This window comes from Cannabis sativa, chromosome 1 (genome assembly GCF_029168945.1).
Source record: "Cannabis sativa cultivar Pink pepper isolate KNU-18-1 chromosome 1, ASM2916894v1, whole genome shotgun sequence".
NCBI lineage: Eukaryota > Viridiplantae > Streptophyta > Magnoliopsida > Rosales > Cannabaceae > Cannabis > Cannabis sativa.
Window position 1 is genome coordinate 41,514,761 of NC_083601.1, and position 22,444 is coordinate 41,537,204.

At 32.1% G+C, this 22,444-nt stretch overlaps 2 protein-coding genes across 3 annotated transcripts; both read left to right on the forward strand.

The window, feature by feature from the left end:
* The first annotated feature begins 1,707 nt into the window (after positions 1 to 1,707).
* On the forward strand, positions 1,708 to 11,471 carry LOC115706947 (protein ROOT HAIR DEFECTIVE 3). Of its 2 annotated transcripts, none has more exons than XM_030634727.2 (23): positions 1,708 to 1,975; positions 2,980 to 3,126; positions 3,368 to 3,434; positions 3,592 to 3,694; positions 3,913 to 3,983; positions 4,114 to 4,177; positions 4,276 to 4,341; positions 4,450 to 4,497; positions 4,602 to 4,664; positions 4,764 to 4,820; positions 5,277 to 5,435; positions 5,555 to 5,623; positions 5,722 to 5,813; positions 6,774 to 6,852; positions 7,368 to 7,533; positions 7,888 to 8,012; positions 8,232 to 8,494; positions 8,576 to 8,672; positions 8,753 to 8,917; positions 9,240 to 9,344; positions 9,830 to 9,924; positions 10,004 to 10,100; positions 10,768 to 11,471. In XM_030634727.2, exons 1-23 carry the CDS (start codon positions 1,972 to 1,974, stop codon positions 10,993 to 10,995), a joined length of 2,430 nt encoding a protein of 809 aa, XP_030490587.2. In that variant the 5' UTR covers positions 1,708 to 1,971; the 3' UTR covers positions 10,996 to 11,471. The 2 variants fall into 2 exon arrangements, with proteins under 2 accessions (XP_030490587.2, XP_030490590.2); XM_030634730.2 differs by having other exon boundaries at positions 2,983 to 3,126.
* A 5,306-nt stretch (positions 11,472 to 16,777) lies between these two features.
* LOC115706950 (protein HOTHEAD) lies at positions 16,778 to 21,759 on the forward strand. The gene is made up of 6 exons (XM_030634733.2): positions 16,778 to 17,142; positions 17,604 to 17,985; positions 19,660 to 19,973; positions 20,071 to 20,456; positions 20,570 to 21,138; positions 21,228 to 21,759. The coding sequence occupies exons 1-6, from the start codon at positions 17,064 to 17,066 to the stop codon at positions 21,280 to 21,282; spliced, it is 1,785 nt and encodes a 594-aa protein (XP_030490593.2). The 5' UTR covers positions 16,778 to 17,063; the 3' UTR covers positions 21,283 to 21,759.
* The last annotated feature ends 685 nt before the right edge of the window (positions 21,760 to 22,444 follow it).

A 22,444-nucleotide genomic window follows, 5' to 3' on the forward strand; every position in this document is an offset into this window, starting at 1 on the left:
AACATTTGTTATAGTAATTATAACCAGGAACATTTCAAGATCCACAATAATTAAACCCAGCTTTACTTATGATGCATTCTTTATTTTTAATTTTCTCATCAGGTGTTTTTTTTTTAAACAAACCCACCAGGTGTTAAGGAATATAAATGTAAATAAATATAAATTATTGGTATTTTTGTGAAAGTGATGTACTCAATTATATTTGTTACAAACACATACCTTTTCAAATTTACCCTCTAATTTCTTAATTATTTTTTTTTTTCGAAAAAAACTATCATAACTTTACCCTCTAAGTATTCTTGTAGCCAAGGTGTCTGTGGGCACACATGCTTTTCGTTATTGTTTTTGTCTTTTTTTTCCTTTGTCACCACCATCACATCACTTAAAATTTCAATAAATTTTATTAAAAATATATTAGTTTGTGCACATGAAATATAATTTTAAAGAAAACATCAAATGATTCTTTACTAATAAAATTCTTATTACATGTTTGCACAAAAAACACCAGAATTTTAATTATTATTATTGTTGAGAAGGATTTTTTTTTTTTTGAAGTGCTTGATAAAAATACATGATTATTTTTCTGGGTGAAAAAGGTAAAAAACTGAAAGTCATGATTGATGGTGGAATTCACCAATTTTGATCATCTAATCTGACCCTTTGATCAGCTTAAGAAAAAGGTGACCCTTTGATCTTTTCTTTTCCACAAAAAAAGAAAAAAAAAAGGACTTTAAGGGCTCACTTGACAATATAAATGCAAAAGAGAAAGTTAGATGGAGAGTTTTTTTAAGTTATTAAATATATTTTGAACACTGCGAAAAAATCAGGTCAGATGGTAATGAATTATATTATTTATTTTTCCATTTAAATGATAATTACATTAGTATTGTAATAATAATATGATCAGTGGCGGACCCAGAATTTAAAGTGAGAGGGGGCGTAAATAAATTTAAAAAGATAATATAAAGTGTAGTTAGTGGGATTTGAACCTTTACCCTCTAACCTATTTACCAACTACCTTAACCATTACACCAAGGTTACTATTATGTCTATAAATATCATCTTTTAATACAAATATATGTTGTAACTAATTAAAATACATATACATTTTTTTCTCGATTTTTTTTTCAGGGGGGGCGACTGCCCCCCCTCGCTACAATGTGGGTCCGCCCCTGAATATGATGCCAAAATATAATCCTTATTCCAATTACAATTACAATCTATTATAAAAGTAAAATAACACTTTAATAAAAAATATGTAGTAAAAATAAATTAAAGGTCTACATTATTTTTTTTAATATTTTATGATTATAAAATAAAAATAATAAAATTATTTTAGTTTATACACATTTTATTCTATTACATTCTCATATCATTACTTTGGTTATTGTAATTACGCGTTGTAATTAAATACTATCTTATAAGAAAAACATATTTACGTGTACAACAAAATATATAAATTATATTTTTGATTTAGTACTGTTCAGAATATTTTAAAAATTTATAAATGATCATAAATAATTATAACATATCATTAAAAAAAAAAATAAGACTAAAAAACTCTTTTATATACCTAAATAAATAGCATGTTTAGACTTATTTAAAAATATTACTATAAAAAATGGTATGGTAAAAAGAGTGAGAATTTTTTTAAGGAGAAAAAGAGATTTATATAAAAAGAAAAAAATGTGACAAAATATTTAAGGCAAAAGGAAAAATATTTATATTTATTTTATTTAAAAAGAGAGGCGCTTTGATCAAAGGACAAAGATAGTCAAGCACACTTTTTTTTTTCTTCTTTCATATATTAATAAAAAATAAATTAAAAGAATAAAAGATCGATTCCATAATTTCATTCAATCTGAGATCTTCACTTTTTGTTTCTCTCCTTTCTCACGATCGATCTGCGTTTCCCGCATTTCAAACCTCATCTCATTTTCTCTGATTCCCAATCTTAATCTCTCGTTCAAAATGGGTACTTTCTCTTCTTCTCTATCTGATCTAATCTGATTTGTGTTTTTTTCCCCCTTCATTTATAGATAATTTGCTGGTATATTTGACCACTGACGTTAATTTTTCATGTATTTATTACCCGGATTGGTATCAATTTCATTTCTTCGTTTCTTAATAATTTCATTATGCGTTTCGCCTGTTGGGGTAACTGTTTTTGTTTTGAATTATTTTAGAGTTTATTTAAAATTTGATCATTTATTCAAATAAACCTTAAGTGATGGGGTTTTAGTTTAACTTATTGACTTGTATTGGATTGATATTTTTCAATGTAATGCAGATTTTAGGCTTCTGAAGTATTCTTTCTAATAATTCTGAAAGTTTTGGTTTGTTTCTGTTTTGATTTCGGTAATTATAATTAGAAATTTTGGGATGTTTATTTATATTTAGAGTTGGGGTTTGGCTACCGAGAAAATTTTGAATAGAAAAGAAACGAGCTGTAGAATTTGAAATTTATTCGAGTAGTTGAGGAACACTGGAAAAGCAAATATAGGGTGTTTTGGGGCTTATGAAATTAGTTGGTATTTTAAACAGATTGAGTTTGTTAGATGTGAGCTGATGAATAGTTTTACAAATCTTTATGACTCCACTTGCAGCTAACGAATTACAGATTTGTAATATCTTATTGTAAAAAAACAATGAGACCGAGCATGAATCTTGTGACTTTTATTTTTTCAACCTCAATTATCGAAACCAAAAGATATTCTTACACAAAATGTACTACATTGCTGGTGTTTCTGGTGACACTTTTTAAATTGGTGATAGATGATATCCTCTTGTGTGAAAATTAATGAGAAAATCTTACAGGATGTCAGTCTTTGTAAAGTAATTGTTTCAGATCAATCATCAGAATCTCATGAACTGATAGCTTAATCTCAAGCTATTTGTGCTCGAAGAATTTGATATGTTAGTGCATGACATTTTATTGTGGTGTTTGCTTGTCTAACGTGAACATATATTGCTGTGCAGCAGATGATGGTTGCTGTTCTACTCAGCTTATAGATGGAGATGGTGTATTCAATGTCACTGGAATTGACAGTTTCATCAAGGAGGTAAAGTTGGCTGAATGCGGTCTGTCGTACGCGGTTGTCTCCATTATGGGTCCACAAAGTAGTGGTATGCAATCTTATTTCCTTAATATAATAGGAATTTTAGTGGTATTATTCTTTGACAGTTTGACTAAATTCGACTTTTTGAGCAAAATCTTTTTCAAGCTTTGGGGAATTTGAAGGCTTTGCTACGATATCTGAGACTGTTTTCTTTATGAAGATTAATGATCTGTTTGTGAATGTACTTTGGTACTTTGATCTCTTTGTTTATTATATTCATGTCACATTGCTATTGATGACTGCAACAGGAAAGAGTACTTTATTGAATAATTTATTCAACACCAACTTCAGAGAGATGGATGCTTTTAGGGGAAGGTATGTTTCTCAACTTCCTTTTACAACTTCACTTTGATATATGTTAGAGCTTAGCAAATTGACATTATATGGTAATTTTGGTTAGAAATGAGCAAATTGACACTTTTTGATAATATTTGTTAGATATTAGCAATTGATACTATCTGATACTTTGCAGGTCTCAAACTACTAAAGGTATTTGGTTAGCGAAATGTGCCGGTATCGAGCCCTGTACACTTGTTATGGATTTAGAGGGAACCGATGGAAGAGAAAGAGGAGAGGTGCTCTTTCAAGGCTTACTAATGTCTTTATTTGCGTTATTATTGTTTCGCAACATATAAAATTTAATCAACAATAATATATTAAATTGTTGCACATGTTGGGTGTAAAGTTTTTGCCCCTTTTATGTTTAGAAATTTAATTGTCTTAGGGCATATGCCATATGTTCTGATGAAAGAGGTGGGTTTATATTTATTTGTATGATTTGGTTTATCTTCAGGATGATACAGCATTTGAGAAGCAGAGTGCTCTTTTTGCTCTTGCTGTTTCAGATATTGTTCTTATAAACATGTAAGAAAATTCTTGGGTTTTCTACTGACTTCTATTGCTTATTTTCTGGTACCTAGTAGGCCGGCCATTTTTTTGTATGTGCTAAATTTTTATAGTTTGGGAGATAATCATCTTCAACTACTATATGTAGGTGGTGTCATGATATTGGCCGTGAGCAAGCTGCAAATAAGCCTCTTCTAAAAACTGTCTTCCAGGTCTTTCCCCTGTTCTCTCTTCTGTCCATTGTTTAGAAGCTAGCTCAAATACCAGAACTAATAATGTATTTAGCTTTTATCATTTAATTTTCTTGCAGGTGATGATGCGGTTGTTTAGTCCACGTAAAACAACTTTGATGTTTGTCATACGTGATAAGACAAGGGTGTGTTCCTCTTTTTCGTTGATCTGTATTGTAGTCATGGTTTGAGATAATTCCTGTTGAGAGTTGGGTTTTATAGTGAGATTTATTAATTCTTTGTTTGTTTAATAGACACCATTGGAGAATTTAGAACCTGTTCTTAGAGAAGATATTCAGAAGGTTAGTGCTTTTTTCCCTTTTTTTTTTTCTTTTTTTTTCTTTTTTTGGGTTTTCTATATGTTACTTTTCAACGTTTCTTTCCTTTCCTTTTTTTTCTTCGTCAGATATGGGACTCAGTGCCAAAGCCTCAAGCTCATTTGGAAACTCCTCTGAGTGAATTTTTTAATGTGAGATGCCCTACTCTTTATAAAGACTACTATTCCCTTTCACTTATGAGACACTTTTTATTTGACATTGTTTTTTTTTGTTGACCAAATTCTCTATAGGTTGAGGTTGTAGCTCTTTCAAGTTATGAAGAAAAAGAAGAGCTATTTAGGGAGCAGGTATGGAATTTGCTTCTAATGTGTACGAGATGTCCATACATTGTGTGAAATGTTCTAATTTCTTCTTGCTTCTCTAAATCATTGTTTGTAAATATCAAAAAGAAGATTGTATTGAAAGAAAAGTAAACTAAAGGAAAAGTTGCTGAACTCTTGAATTGTTTTACAAGAAATAGTTTTGTATTGTTGAGAAATGCCAGTGAATGTTTACCTTATCTCTTCTTAGTTAATTTTTACTGTTGCATGCATTGGAAAAAATAAAAAAATAAAAAATACTGTTGCATGAAATTTTTGAAATATTTAAACTAAATTAGTTTATTTTATGAATTTTATAAAATGATAAAGTAGAGATGTCTATTGTAATTCTTGTTGTTTACATGTTGAAGACCTTGGATTGGTTGACGGTATAATTTGTTACACCTGGCTTTCTTTCGCTTGTTGCTCGTTTCTATGAATCAGGTTGCTAACTTGAGGCAGAGATTCTTTCACTCGATTGCACCTGGTGGACTTGCTGGAGATCGAAGGGGAGTTGTTCCTGCTTCAGGGTTTTCTTTTAGTGCACATGAAATATGGAAAGTCATCAAGGAAAACAAAGACCTTGATCTTCCTGCCCATAAGGTAAATTATCGTATCAAATTCCAGCTCATTGCAGTAGCCAGGGTATACTGTGGCTTGTACTGCTACATACAGAAATATTGACATTTGGAAGAGAAATTTTAATAATTCATTCTTCACAGGTTATGGTGGCTACTGTGCGCTGTGAAGAAATTGCCAATGAGAAGTTCTCTGGTTTTTCAGGAAATGAGGTGCCATATTTTCATACATTTACATCTTTTCCATGACTTAAGTTAATTTGGTATTTAAACTTTTGGGAGGGTAATTAATTGCTTAAACAATGATACAGTACTGGCTGGCACTCGAGGAGGCTGTGCAACTTGGTCCTGTTACTGGATTTGGGAAGAAGCTCACTTCAATTCTTGATACCTGTCTGTCAGAGTAAGATTTGTTTGGTTTTTTATGTAAACAAAAATTAATTGCAAGTGTGATTGGAGGATGATTTTTATGCATTTTAGAAATTGACCTCCTTTCCTTTGTGGTTATCCTCAGTTAGTATGCATTCTGCAGATACGTGCTTTATCATTAACAACCATGTTCTGTATATTGACAATTTCAGCTATGGCTTTGACTGTTCCAATCTTTGTCTTGGTTAATAATTAAATTAACTGTAAAAATTTCATTGCTGCTACTTGTTCTCTACTTACACTGTAGTTTAGGGGATAATGTTTGCAACAATATTTTACTTCTGATTAAGAATCACACAACATAATAAATTAGCCAGTGTCCAACGTTTAGGATAATTTCCTTCCAAGCAATAGACCCGGGTTCAACTCCCGGCAGATGCACTTTATTGGTAGTGCTTTTCTTGGCAATGGATTTGAGATGGCTTAAAAGTTCATGCTGCTCTGTGAGGGTAGTTGATTCCTTACTTTCTTTTGGATCACAGATGTATAAAGTCTAAAGCAAGTCAACCATTTCAGACTATTTAAAGTCTTAACGTTATCCTTATCAACTGTTTGAAGAAACCTAAGAAATAAGTCCATTGTTTCTAAGAAGTATTTTGAATGGTTTTTGTACATCAACAAAATCTCCAGTGCAATGAGGTTGAGAGAGAAAGCGATCGATTCTTTCATAGAGTGATGAATGATCGTCAAGTGGAGATCATTAGAATTTGGAAAAAATTGGAAAATTGTTTCTTGTTACCAAGTACTTTAATTAAACAAGATAATTGTGTCTGCATGCCAAAAATCTTTAATTTATTGATATTACCTTCTCAAATACATGAAATGACAGGACTGCTTTGTGATCCTTTTGATTAAGAAACTCATGATGCTCAAGATCTTATTTGCATTTCTTTAATTACTTATTGATTATCTGTTTATTGAAATTAATGTTTAGGTATGATGCAGAAGCTACATATTTTGATGAAGGTGTCCGATCTTCAAAGCGGAAGCAGCTTGAAGAAAAACTGCTACAAGTATTCACTTTTCTGATCTCCAACTTAATCTTTAGTCAATATTTTATAAACTTTCTGTTTGAAAACCACTTTGGCTCCCACCCTTTCATGAAATTTCTCCAGGAATTGAGATTAAAAAACACACACAATCATGAGTGTGCATTATTTTCTTGATGATTTGAGGGTGTAAAATTTTAGGTTTTCACTTTATATTGATCAAAATTCAAAGGGGTGAGCTAATTTGCATGGAATTGCTTTTGATTTGGCTTATTAAAAATACATAACAATAGCATAAAGTACCCCGAGTCATTTCGCAACAAGATTCTATCATAAAAGATACTGGAATTGGGTTTGCTTGTTAATAACACATTACAGAGCACTCTGTGGGAGGCTATTGAGCCTATAGTGTGGGTTTAAGTTAGATAAATTAATTTCACATTGTGAATGTTTCTCGCAATGATTTTTAATTCTCATTTGCAGTCTTTTTCATTGATTGTTATTTTCTTGTCTTTGTTTTTTGTTTTGCTGTCTTGAAGCTTGTACAACCGGCTTTTCAAACTTTGCTGGGACATATAAGATCTGGAACTTTGGATAAATTTAAGGAAGCATTTGAGAAGGCTTTGGATAGTGGCGAGGGATTTTCTGCCGCTGCTGCTGAGTGCTCTCATTCTTATATGTCTCTTTTTGATGAAAGATGTGCAGGTTTGTTAACATTAACTTAAGTTATGGTCAATTACCATAGCAGAATGAAATTAAGTACTTAAAATGAAAAGCAAAAAAAAAAAAAAAACAGAGACTTTAAAATGGTAGGATCAGAGCATAAATATGGGTGGGAACCTAAATTTGAAATGCATTGATGTATGTATTTCAATTTCACTTTTAAGTATTCATAAGGTGTAGTATTAAATTTAATTCATTTTTATGATTCAATATGCTTTACTAGTGGTTTTAAAATTTCATGTTTGATTTGCTAAATGAGCTTGAGAGCAAACCTTACTTTATGTATGTAAATCTTGCTTTCCATTCCCACTACAACATTGACACAAATTATTGCAGATGCTGTTATTGAAGTAGCAAACTGGGACACGTCTAAAGTAAGGGACAAAGTTCGACGTGATATAGATGCCCACATTTCTTTAGTTCGTGATGCCAAGATATCTGAAATTACTGCATTTTATGAGGTAATTCGGTTTATGGCTCGTCTTTAATGTTAGTAACCAACCATAGTCTCTATGTGGTGCGTATCACGAAAATTTAACCTGGTAGTTCATTTTAGATATTTTATACGACAAAAAAAATTTTATTCGTAAGAAAAACGGTGACTAAAATCTCTTTTATGTTTGTAATAAGTTTGGTAAAGTTTTCCTTGGGACTATCACTGATATTAATAACACATGCAGGGCAAACTGAAGGAAGCACTATCAGGACCAGTAGAAGCACTGCTAGATGGAGCAAATAGTGAGACTTGGCCAGCGATAAGAAAACTCCTTCGACGAGAGACTGAATCAGCTGTGTCTGGGCTTTCCAATGCCCTTTCTGGTTTTGACATGTATGAAGAAACAAGAAGTAAAATGCTTACAAATCTAGAGGATTATGCAAGAGGAGTTGTTGAGGCAAAAGCAAAGGAGGAGGCTGGAAGAGTTTTGATCCGTATGAAGGACAGGTGCCTGCCTATTTTGTATTCAAATTTTCTTGTTTACTTTCAGCTTCTATTTTCATGCATTGACATTTGAACTGCTATTAGGTTCACAACAATGTTTAGCCACGATTCTGATTCAATGCCTCGTGTTTGGACTGGGAAAGAAGATATTCGAGCTATTACAAAAACTGCACGCTCTTCAGTATGGCAATATAAATATTGTTAATATTTTATTTTTTATATTAACTTTATATGATCCTGAATGTTTTAACTTTTTAACAGTCCTTAAAATTGCTCTCTGTTATGGCTGCTATACGTTTGGACGATTCTGATGCTGATACCATTGAGACCACTTTAACCGTAGCTTTGGTAGATTCCACTAGTGGTGCCAATAGAGATAGGAGCATTACAACGGCTGACCCACTGGCTACGAGCTCATGGGAAGAGGTATCTCTTATAATTTCATTTGTGTAATGTTTTTGAAGAAGTTCCCAAACCTACTAAGCTATTCCTCTGTGGTTCTCTTATAACAAGACCTCCATATGTATAAGTTTCAAGTTGAGATGTTCTTGTAATTTGTTTTGCATTCAGTTGACATTAGTCACCAGTTTAACCTTGTTTTGGATTAACGGAATCGTTATTTAAGACATATTTACAGTGGACTCAATATCTATCAATTATTGGAATCTCATTCTGTTAGATGTGCTCATTATGTGTAGGAGCTTCTTATGTCTGTGTAACATTGATATATTTACATTGATTTATACAGGTCCCACCAACAAAAACATTGATCACGCCCGTCCAGTGCAAATCTTTATGGAGGCAATTCAAGACTGAGACAGAGTACACTGTATCACAGGCAATTGCAGCACAGGCATGATTCAAAACCAATTAACAATTTAAATCATTTTCTGTTTGCAATGTACTTCATGTTGTTGATTCATAAGACCAGCTGGAATTGTGCGTAGTATATAGATATATAGATACAGTGAAAACATTGACATTTATACAGGAAAAGGAAAAATCTAAAACAGCGATTGTAACTTAGATGCATATATCAACCACATATATGGATGCAGTGAAAACATTGACACTTATACAGGAAAAAAAAATCTAAAACAGTGATTGTAACTTAGATGCATATATCAAACACATGTTTGCTCCTTCATTTCTCCAGTAATGGGTCTCTACTATCTCCAGATAGATTATTACAGTCCTGCACTTTTTTTTTTTTGGCTATATCATTTATATGTAATTTCTACAATTATTGGACTCAAAATTTGTGTGACATCGATGAGACTTTGGATACTGCATGGAATTTATATATATTAATAAATATTTATTTTAACTGCTATTCAGGAAGCCAACAAGAGAAACAACAATTGGTTACCACCTCCATGGGCCATTGTTGCCTTGGTTGTTTTAGGATTCAATGAATTTATGACGCTTTTAAGGTATGCTGTTTCCATCTTTATTGTTTTGCTGGTGTTATGTTTTTGTGCTTGTATTTATTTTCTTGTATTTTGGTTGCAGAAATCCTCTGTATCTGGGAGTAATCTTTGTGGCTTTCTTACTTGTCAAAGCCCTGTGGGTGCAGCTAGATATCTCGGGTGAATTCCGCAATGGTGCTGTAAGTATCTAAATTGCGTTCTTCTATACGTATAGCCTCCTTGTCAAAAGCTAGTTTAGTGAAAGATGCAATTTCATGGACTTACTAAAGTGAAATATTGAAAAAGGCACTACTATTATTGTAGGTTGCATTTACTTATTGAATTATTGATGGTTACTTTAAAAAAAAATAACTAGAAATATGATACCAATTTTAGAAATATTAAACTATTAGATTTTGATCAAATGGTCAATAATAAAAGGGAAAAAACTTTCTTTGTACATTATATCAAAAGTATGTTTATATTAAAAATATCTAACTCTAATTCAATTTTCTTTATCTCTATCAATGATGGAGCAACTTCAGCCATATAATAACCCATTTACTGTAAAAATGAGAGAGAGTTTTTTTTAATTAGATAGCAAAATTAAGTATGGAAAATATATTTTTTCTAATAATATTTATTTATTGGTAATACCCATTAATATTTTATATTTCAACTTAGGAAATTGGTACTGCCTATACCTGTACTAAGATAAATACGGAAACTTCTGCTCATCAGATAAATTTTATTTTGCACAAACTCTACTTTGTATAATAACTTAGTACTACTACTATCTCAATTTTTTTTTGAACAACACTAAATCGCTGTATGTGATTTTGTCATCTTTTTCAATGTTCCTTGCAGCTTCCTGGACTTATTTCCTTGTCAACCAAGTTCCTCCCCACTGTTATGAACATAATAAAAAAATTAGCAGAAGAAGGGCAAGTGCCTGCAGCAAACAATCCTCAAAGGAACCCTGCCCTGGCATCGAAAAACTACCAGAATGGAGTTAATGCTAGTAGTGAGATGTCATCTACCGGTTCGTCCGAAATTACAGAGAATGACAACTCTAGCTCCTCAAAACAAGACTAAGTGAAACGAAGCATCTAATTATATAGAGCAGTTTCCATTTGGTTAAAAGATGCTAGAAAGTCTCTCAAATCGAGGGTTGCTAGTGTTTGGTCCACGTATACTGTATTATTAAGAGTCAGCACTATTGCTGCCATGCAAGGGTAACAGTTCTTGAAGGCATTGATTTTTTTTGGGTAAGTGCCGCATATAGGGGAGGGGGGCTTATGGTTTGTTGTGAGGAAGCCCCCATTAAATAGTTTTCACTTTTTACCAGATAGGTTTTTGTTTCATGCTTTTGTTTTCTTTCTCTTCTTTTTGGGTTGGTTTGTTGGAAAAAGCTACACACAAGGATCTTGTTTAAATCCTCTGCGCGTTTATGTTTGTCATAATGGTGGTTGCATTAAATTTTGTCACTTGACAGTTGTAATGCTGTGGTTTGCTTGTATTTCATTGTAGGAGGAAAAGGAAAATGAAAATTTTCTTATTTATTTCTCTTACTCACACGTACAATTATTTGGTGAAAAGTGGTCATTGAAAAGTGATTGCTGATTTCTTTTTTAAGGCGAAAAAAAATTACAAGTGATGGCTTTAGTTTCGAAAGAATAGGTGATTAAAACATATGAAGACGTAAAGAAAAGATAGTGTTTTAATCTACAATACTTAAATAAAAAGTAGTTTTATTTAGTGATCAAATGAGACCTGTGTCAAAAGGATAAATGTGAATTTTTTTTTTTTTTGAGAACAGGATAAATGTGAATTGAAGTAATATGAACGGCTCACTCACTCTTTGTTACCTTAAATTAAACTATATGTAACATAGTACATTCAAGTATTAAGAATGGATCATTTATAATGTGATGGTATTTATGACTCCACTTCTATAATACGTGGGACATTAGACCTAGTAAGTGCGCACGTTTCTCCGTTCTAGATTATTTATGTAATTTCATTGCTAGTAAAAAAAAATCAGCTGAGAGTCTTCACTCTTCAATTCATTCAAACGAAAATAGGAAATGAAAACCCTTTGGTGGTAGAGTCAAAAAGTCAAAAACTGGCTTGTGGGTCTGAGTCTCAGCAACTTTTTATTTATTATACATAGCTAGTACTAGTATTACTGGCTGCCCTGTTCTTCATTACAACTTACAAGTCACACTCACACACTATTTTGACCCTCAATAACATTGCTTATTGATATTGAGGGATAAGAGCCACACAGGATTAAAAGAAAAATTGAAGAGAAGAGGCAGTGAGGGTCCAAGCCTCCTGGGGTGGGGACCAGAACCAGAACCAGAATTAGGCACTAGGCTTCTTCTTCATTATTTAATTTCAACCCAATTAGGCTCAGTTAATTAGTGCTCATTCAATGCCAATGATACGGGCTTCTTTAACCACTCTCAAATTTTGATTTTAAGGAACATGGGCCCTCCTTCCCCCTTCTAAGCCTGCCTCACCATGCCATCATTACTTGTATTGACGTAATTACTTTGTATATTTTTTAGAAGAGAATTGCTAAAGGGCTATGTTGTAATTCTATATCGGGTTTCACTTAGATTATAAAAAACCGCTAATCAACTATCGAGCTTTATTTCCTAGTAGTGCTAGGCAATGTGGTACTCATAATGCTCTTGTGAGAAAGGAAAAACTTTTGGTAGCTATGACAATCAATTCAATGAAGTGTCAATGGTGTTGTTTTTAAATATTTGGTCAATACAAAAAGTATCGCTATTGGATTTATTCTCATATGTTCTTATCTATATATGTCAATTCTAAAATTTCTAGCCACTCTAACTTGTTTATCTTAACCTAGAAATAGTAGTGCATTATGGAAAATGTGTGATTCTTACTATTCACCAATTTGCGATTTCCCTCTCTATTGTTTTTATTATTATTATTAATAATGCTGGGAATAGCTAGACATATAATTTATGCTACCTCTAGTTTTAGATGGGGTCTTCTCCGTATACAATATTTTCTACCAATAAAACAATATCTTATATATGAATACGAAGAAGATAATAAACTTATCAATTTTATGGATTCTGACAACTGAGCATCAAGGTCATTAAATTTAATTCAGAAAAATGTACTGATAGGGTCTAAACCAGTGATCCATTATCCATCTCAGTTAAAAAAAATATATAAATAAAAAATACACATTCTAGTCCCTTCAATTAAATGTCCTTTTAAAATTGTAATCAAGTCTCTTCAATTTTAAAACAACCAATAACGTGAATATTTCTAACATTCCAACTTCTTCCACTAGTATCCTCACAGCAAGCATTTCTCTTGATGAATTAAATCAGCTTACCTACCAAACTCCAAGTAATTAATAAAGATAAAATCTCTTATTATATGATTATTATGTACCAAATTTAATTAAAGATGAAATAATTAAACTAAGGCAACTTTAAATAATACACGTAGCACCTATTATACAGTAAAAAACATATCAATTAGTAAATAATGTGCTCAGTCTTATCTCTCATGTGTGTGTGTTTCAGTAGAGTTTAAATTGGTCTAAAACGTGGTTTACAAGTAATCTCCACTCTATGAAATGAAACTTACATATAATTCCATTCATATTTTTTTGTGTATATATATTTTATATATGAAAGCAACATAACTTAAAGGGGGTGATGTGTTTCAATTTTTCACCATATAATCTCCAAAATACTTGCTACTCAATGAAAAATCAATATGTGTCAGCCAAAATTATTAATATTACTATTTACTGTACGAGTATAAAACAGATATGTTTTACAGTAAAACTAGTGTTGAAATGCTACCAAATTGCATAAGTAGAACCTGGATGAGTTTGAATTACCAGGAGGAGGGGTAATAGGTAAGTGTAACTATAGAATACAGTTGTGTGTTTTGATTGTGATATAATTACCAGCAGTCCTTTTGTACAACTGGATAATTACTGTTTTCATGTGCATATGCAGCATTGTCTCCACGTGTCAAGCATCCATAGGTTGGAGCTGATCATGAAATAAATACAATCTGACCACCTCTTCAATTCTTTCATCTGCTTCTCTCCTCTACACGACCCTTTGTTTTATTTTGATTTGCTTTACAAATTTTGGTACAGTCTTCTCTCTACTTAAGGAGAGGTTCTAAACTAAATTACTAAAGAGTTCCAACCCCACATTAGATTCTCTTTCTTAGCCCCCCAAAACAATCATAATAATAGCAACAAAAAAACCATTCAAATCAATACTTGCACTCAATCTAGAAATATTGACTCTGAAAGGGCTATGTATAATTGTATATATATGCTTCTTTGATTGAAATATAATTGGCCCCAATAGTGTCAATTCTGGACTAAAAAGCAAAAGGGTATCCTAAATGGAAGAAAGTGACATTAGATTTAATAATCTGAGATTATTTTGAGACATAAACATAAACTGAGATGATGATGAAGACAACAACAAGGATACACTTCTTAAAAGTCTTCTTGCTTTGGAGTTATTTGAGGAGCAAGACCAAATTACTTTCTGAGTACTAAGAAATGTTTTCTCAATGGAAACAAACTTGGAGACTATAGCACTTTTCACAGAAAACTTTTATTACCTCGAAAAGAAAATTTCCAAGAAATAATGTGTTGTTAGGCTTGGCTATAGCCTCTGCCTTTTTAACAAAGTCAAACAATTATATTTCTACCTGAAAATTTTATATTATATAGTTCCATATCTCTCACTAGTGCATATCTGACATGATCCTTATGATGATAAGAATATATATACCACCATATCTGTTTGGTAATGTATATAAAACAATATTTTATGAAGAATATACATATGCATATAACATAATATCACTTGTAAAGCCTAAAATAATATAGCATTGTACAAGTTGGAATGTGGTGGTTCTACCAAAACCCCATGAGTGTATTAATGTTTGACAGCTTGTACATATAAATATATATATTTTAATATTTAAGATGTAGTTATTATTTTCCTTCATGTCATTTAAATGGAGTTAATTTGGATTAACTTTTCTGTAAGAAATTAAGATCATAATAACAAGTGATCAGAGTATAATCCACCACATTCATATTACATGTTGTACAAAGTCAGAAATTGAAAGATTACATTGATCATGTGGTGCTGGTTTGGAGCCATAACAGAGATAAATAATTGGGTGGGAATCATTAATTTCTTTGTTGTAAGCAAATTTCACTACTTAAAAAAGGGTTATTGGGGTTGGTAGTTTGGAGCCTGAAGGTGCATGGGGTGGGTTGTGATTTTATTTATTTTTTTCTTCTAATTTGATTATAAAAATGGATCATTAAAGTTTATAACTTGCTTTGTCTTTTTTAGAATCTAACGAGATCACATGTACAAGAAGATAATAACTCAACTCAAAAATATTTTTTTTATTATTATTATTTAAATTTAACTGAATATAAATATATATAAAAAAATACACTTTCCCATCTTACAATTCAATTTACTCTCCTCCAACACACACATGCACATATATTATTCCTAAGTAGGGGCGGACCCACATTGTAGCGAGGGGGGCAGTCGCCCCCCCTGAAAAAAAAAACCAAGAAAAAAATGTATATGTATTTTAATTAGTTACAATATATATTTGTATTAAAAGATGATATATATAGACATAAGATTAACCTTGGTGTAATGGTTAAGGTAGTTGGTAAATAGGTTAGAGGGTAAAAGTTCAAATCCCACTAACTACACTTTATATTTTCCTTTTAAATTTATTTACGCCCCCCCTCACTTTAAATTCTCATTGCCTAATCGTTCCTAAGTGATTTGTTATTGCTACTTTTACATTTGAATCTCCTATTATGGGATTTGAACCGTGTTGCCAATATATCAGGAAGAAACATTTCTTATTAAGCATCAATAACATTTAGCACCATGGTGATGTGGTGTCTTGCAAATGAAGGGAAATTTTTTTGGCTCCTGAGCTAAATGGTCCTAGACACAAACTTAACTCGCCTATGTTCAGGATTGACCTGCTAATAATATTTTATAAAAGAGTTCTTAAATTAAATCATGTACTAATAATAGTAATATAACATATAAAATGGTGCTAGACTCCTTTTAGCATTTCTCTGCAACTTAGAGCAGAAATCCTAATATAAATGCTCTAAATTTGGTATTTTTTTATAAGAGTAAAAAAAAAATACAAATTTATAAAAAATATGGCATATTGTTTATAGTTTATGTATGTATATATTAATATTATATATTTATTAAAAGACAAAATATAAAGAAAGTAATAGAAATAGTGATGATGTAATGTAAAAAATTTTAGTAAAATAAATAAAGTAGAATTTTGATAATGTATTTTAAAAAGTAAAGAAAAAAAATTGTTGGGAGTGTTCTTTATGTTATGTGATCTGGGGTTGTCTTGTTTCCTTTCTAGTTCCTAATCATTATTTTTTTGGACAACATTAATGGACAAAAAAAATAAGTTTGGTTTATTCTGAAAATAAGAGACTAAGACAGTTTAATTAGCTTTCTCTTTCTTACTTACCCTTTAAAGAATAGCTTAATTAACACTTTGTTACGCTTAAAAGGGTGATTGAAATTAATGCGAACTAAGTCTCTTTATATATGTCTAGAAAGAAACCAAAGAAAGGCATTGACATAATTATAATAATTGCCTCTTCACTAGGTCTGGTCAAGGTTTAGGTTGTGAGTGAGCTGAGGTGTTTGATCAGACGATCAGATCAAGAGATGAGTTAATCCAACGGTCACGCATTCCTAACTCCAGCCATGGCATTCATTTCACCATTTAATGTCATTTCCTGTTGTAGTTCCAGTTAGATGTATACAGTTGTGTACATCATTCTTTCTACACTTTCTTTTCTTTAATTATTATTAAAATAATACTAGGCCGATAATAATAATAATAATAATAAACAGATTTTATTATCTAAATCTATTTAATTTATTAGTACAATAATTTCTAAAATATGTTGAATTTTATAAGTATATAAGAAAGTGTACACACACAAAACAAGACCAACCAGAGGCAGCCACATATAGCTTGAAGACAGTAATAGCAGCAGCCTTCTTCTGTGACTTATTTTCTGAGGCCTTTGTCTGCCTTCAATGGCTTCTTTTGTTGGTAAAACAAAGCTCTTCACCATTTTGGTGTTATGGTTATCCATCTTAGTCTCCTTGGCTCAAGGTTCTTTCTTTTTCTACTCTTGTTTCATCTATCAATACTTGTAATTTATATACATGTGTGAGTTTTATTTTGTTTTGCTTTGCTTTGTGTACAATTTTTTTTTTCATGACTTTAGATTTTTCTTGTTCACAATAGAAAAAAAGTTCAAGGCTGAAATCTCAAAAGGGGATTTTTGTTTTTTTAGTGTTGATATCAAACCCCTTCTCTTTTTCTTCACCATACATTATTATTTTTTTTAAAAAAGAGAATATTTGTATATATTCACTATCCTTTTTGTGGTTTTAGTACTACAGTGGAGAGATCCCACCCACAAGTAGCACGATCAGTTAATAGTTATTTTATTTATTTATTTTTTTAAAGACTTGGCCAAAGTTTTTCACTGGGCATTCCCTGAATTTTTCTTTCAAAAAAGAAAAGACATTAGTAAAGTGAAACAAAGTGAGCCTTTTATTAATTTGCAGGAAAAGAAAGGTGGTACTATGAATTCAAATACCCATTTATCAAAAGAGCAAGCAGTTTCTCATCCCAATCATCGTCGTTTGCATCGAAAGGAAACGACAATCGTTTTGATTACATAATAGTGGGAGGTGGGACAACAGGGTGTCCGTTGGCTGCAACTCTATCACAAAACTTCAGTGTGTTGGTACTTGAAAGAGGAGGAGTTCCTTTCTCCAATGCAAATGTGTCATTTTTACGAAACTTCCACATTGCCTTGGCTGACACCTCTCCTTCCTCTGCTTCCCAAGCCTTTGTTTCCACTGATGGAGTCATTAATGCCAGAGCCAGAGTATTGGGCGGTGGTACTAGCATCAATGCTGGCTTCTACACTAGAGCAAGTTCAAGGTACCTAACTAATTAAATAATCTCCCCTTTTCCTTCACATAATCATAGTTAGTGGGTTGTTAAAATTATTCATCAATATATATTATGTGTAAAATGAACTCAATCAAGATTGGAATCTCCTTTATCAAGATTACTACTTCTTTGGAGAAATAGGAAATATTGAATTTTGGGGAAAACTATTTTATGTGAATACTATTTTATAGGAAATATATTTATAGAATTTGTATAGATGTGTACTTTTCAGAAAGTATGTTTGGATTTGGATAGTGTGGTAATTGAGTAATAAATTGCATTATTAATGTCCCACAGTGAAGGGTAAGGTTACATAGTGTTAGACTTTGATTTAAGTTTTAAGATACGTACGTCCACCAAAAAAAAAATATATGTATTTAACTGCTTAATAAAGAATCTATTTAATAAAGTGATCAGTTTCTTTCTATTAATTAACCAACACTGGCATCATCATCTTCCCACCAAGAAAAATCATTAATAAAAGTTAGTGTTATTCTATTACGTGGCTAGCTAGAAAATACTTGTAGGATGGCTTTTCAATTTGTCTTCATCAAAATATAAATGTTGCTGTTATCTTCCATTTTCTCTATGCTGCTTTCAATTATGTGATAAAATTAACAATGTGTAAACTTATTATTTTGATTATTGAATTCAATCAAAACGGGGTACGTGAGGCACACATACATAATACCCACCGCCAATTAGTATCAAAACCCGTTACGAGTCTTTATATCAAAATTACTTATATAATAATAATAATGATATGACATGAGATGAGAGTGTTAAGGTAGTGATATAAAAATAAAATTATAAAAATAAAGAAAAAGACATTTATGTAAGGGAAGTTGACCTGTGGTTGCCGAACAAGCAGTGGTCCCACATGTAATTAAGGTCTCAATACTCACTACCTCATTCATTTATTGACTCCTAACTGACCTAACCTTTCAACATGGCAATTGATAAATCATGACCATCCATCACATGGCCCCACCTCTACCCCTAACATTCTTTTCGGTATCATATTGCTACTAATATAATTAAATATTAGGTCTCATATAATTTAAGTTAATAACTTTTAAAAAATATTACTAACTAACTAATCGTAAGATACTACCTTTGGTAGTGTTACGCACCACTAATGCCCAGTAATAATACAAAACACAATATCATCACTTATAATTTTGTACACTAAAAGAATATTAAATTAAATTTATTTTGTTATGAAACTAGAGAAAAATACTAAAATAAATTCAACAATCTTAATAATCTCCTAATATAAAATAACTTCATTTTTTTGAGCAATGAACACACTACATTTGATGTGAGTCATAATAAGCTTATGTGGTTGTTAATTATGTGTAAAGACCAGGGCCGGCCCTGGGCATAGGCGGGCTAGGCCTGTGCCTAGGGCCCACCTAGTCCAGGGGCCCAAAAAAAAAATTTTGACCTTTTAAAATTACACAATTTTTTTGCTGATTTTGAAAAATACCATTTTTTTTCTAAATAAGGGCCCAAAAAATAATTTTTACCCTATAGCCCACTACATTTCAGGGCCGGCCCTGGTAAAGACATTATGTTTATTATGCACTCTTTAATCCTTTTCCCACATTAATCTTCAGTTTAAAATAATAACTAATTAAGCTTCAATACTGGTTGTTTCAGGTTCATAAAGAAAATGGGTTGGGATGAGAAGCTAGTAAACGAATCATTCCCATGGATTGAGAAGCAAATAGTTCACAAGCCTGTTGTTGCACCCTGGCAAAAAGCATTCAGGGACAGTCTTCTATCAGTGGGTGTTTCACCTTTCAATGGTTTCACCTATGATCACATCTATGGAACCAAAGTTGGTGGAACCATTTATGACAGGTTCGGTCGCCGCCACACTGCTGCTGAGCTCCTAGCTACTGGGAACCCTCAGAAGCTCACTGTCTTGATTCATGCCACTGTCCAAAAAGTTGTTTTTGACACCACTCAAGGTATATATAATATAATAACATTAACATTTAGTTTAAATATAGTTTGAGTGAGATTTTTAACTCATATTGAATGAACTAAATATTATTACCCTCTTAGGTAAGAGACCAAAAGTAGTGGGAGTGATCTTCAAAGATGAAAATGGGAACCAACATGAAGCAGTTCTTTCGGAAAACCCGGATAGTGAAGTGATATTGTCAAGTGGAGCCATTGGGACACCTCAAATGCTATTGTTGAGTGGTATTGGTCCAAGAGATGAGCTCAAGAAGATGGATATTCCAGTGGTTCTTGATAATGGGTTTGTTGGAAAAGGCATGGCTGATAACCCCATGAACTCAATCTTTATTCCTAGTAAAAGACCTGTTCGTCAGTCATTGATACAAACCGTTGGCATAACTAAGTTCGGTGTCTACATCGAAGCTAGCAGTGGATTTGGTCAATCACAGGACAGTATTCATTGCCATCATGGAATCATGTCAGCTGAGGTAAAAATAAATAAATATATAATTTAAAGCCCATTTAAATTGATTAACTTACATAAAGAACCACACAAACCTCCTCATCATGAACCTGTTTGATCATATATATACTTGTACAGATTGGACAACTATCAACCATTCCTCCAAAGCAGAGAACACCAGAAGCCATTCAAGCTTACATCAAGAACAAAAAAGACTTGCCCCTAGAGGCATTCAGAGGAGGATTCATCTTAGAAAAGATTGCTGATCCTATGTCAACTGGACAAATCACTCTAAAGAGCACCAACGTCGATGAGAACCCTTCTATCACCTTCAACTACTTCAGCCATCCACGCGACCTTCAACGCTGTGTCCAAGGCATAAGAATGGCTGTAAAAGTTGCTCAGTCAGAACACTTTGCTAACTACACTCAATATGACAAGCCAACAATTGAGAAGGTGCTTAACATGAGTGCCAAGGCCAATGTCAACTTCGTACCTCGACATACAAACGACGCCAAATCCTTGGAGCAGTTCTGCAAAGACACTGTGATCACCATTTGGCATTACCATGGTGGTGCTCATGTGGACAAGGTTGTTGATGCCAAATACAAAGTCCTTGGTGTTGACAGGCTTCGTGTCATTGATGGCTCCATCTTTACTGAATCTCCAGGGACTAATCCTCAAGCTACTGTTATGATGATGGGCAGGTAATATATAAGAATCACTACATTTATGTAACTATTTTGGTTTTTTGATGATGGGGTTTTGACTCTTTGTGTAATGTGTGTATTTTCAGGTACATGGGAGTGAAGATTTTGAGAGAGAGGCTGGGAAGAAGAGCTGGTATATAATAATAATGAGGTTAATCAAAAAGACTTATTAGTTAGGAAAGGAGGATGTTGTGAGTTTGTGTGAGGAGTGTTAGATGATTTTGTTGGAAAAAAAAGAAGTCTGTGTTTAATTGATGGTATTCATTTTGTTTGTTGATGTATTTTCTTAGCAAGCAAAAATATGTAAAAATGGAGTGAAAACTTGCTTCGAACTGGTAATTAGTCCCTGAGTCTGACTGAGTCCATATAGTCAGTGCCAGCCTTGTGGCCCTGGGCTATGTGTTGTTTGGTAGATACTATTACTTTTTTTTTCTTTCTTTCTTTCTTTCTTTTTCAAGGTTCTTGAATATGAGAACTGATATTTGAGAGATTAATGTTCTTAATTTCTAGTTAGGAAGTGAAGTTCTACATGGGATTCTATAAGTTTCGATGATCTTGTTTGTAATCTTTGATCTATTATTTATATCTACTACTTTTTATGCTGCCTAATTACAAAAATATGAAGTTTTGATTTCATTTGAAGAATTAACATAGTACTATGAGTGTTTAATTAGAGTTGAATTTTAGTACAAGGGTACAACGTACTAAATACTAATGCTTGTTGGTCTTGATCTTGATTATTATTTTGAACTTGAAATTATTATTTTAAACTTCAGTACAGAAATTAGAGTCATATTTTCTTTTGTGTTGCATAAATAAAAACAAAAGTACTTAGGCAGTGAAAAAGGGATAATAAGAAAAAAAAAAAATAGAACAACAATGCAATTGCAATCTCAGAAAAGAAAGACGAGAACGCGAAGTAAGATGACGTCAACGCTAAGTTTGTCAAACCCTTATAAACTACAAAACCCAGAAAATGACAAATAGGACAAGAAAACGACAACATTAAGAGATATGATAACAATATTGTATTAGAATAAAAAAAATATTGTATTAGAAGAAAACGACAAAATAAAATAAATTAGAATTTAGTTGCAAATAACCACAGAATATTAAACCATCAACAAAATTTGGATAATGGACAGCAAATAAAGACAACCGCAAAGAACCTATATGATACAGCCTACAGAACAACTTTTCTTTTTATTATTCATGTCAAATTTAGTTTTTGTATATATATATTTGGATTAGATAATAAATTTTAAAATAAAAAAGAATCGAAAAAGTATAATTCAAGTGTAGT

Coding starts and splice junctions, on each gene's coding strand:
- LOC115706950 (XM_030634733.2), top strand. CDS start 17,064: ATGGCTTCTTTTGTTGGTAAAACAAAGCTCTTCACCATTTTGGTGTTA. Junction 19,974..20,070: donor TGTTTTTGACACCACTCAAG/GTATATATAATA, acceptor TTACCCTCTTAG/GTAAGAGACCAAAAGTAGTG. Junction 20,457..20,569: donor ATGGAATCATGTCAGCTGAG/GTAAAAATAAAT, acceptor ATACTTGTACAG/ATTGGACAACTATCAACCAT.
- LOC115706947 (XM_030634727.2), top strand. Junction 8,673..8,752: donor CAAAAACTGCACGCTCTTCA/GTATGGCAATAT, acceptor ACTTTTTAACAG/TCCTTAAAATTGCTCTCTGT. Junction 9,345..9,829: donor CACAGGCAATTGCAGCACAG/GCATGATTCAAA, acceptor ACTGCTATTCAG/GAAGCCAACAAGAGAAACAA.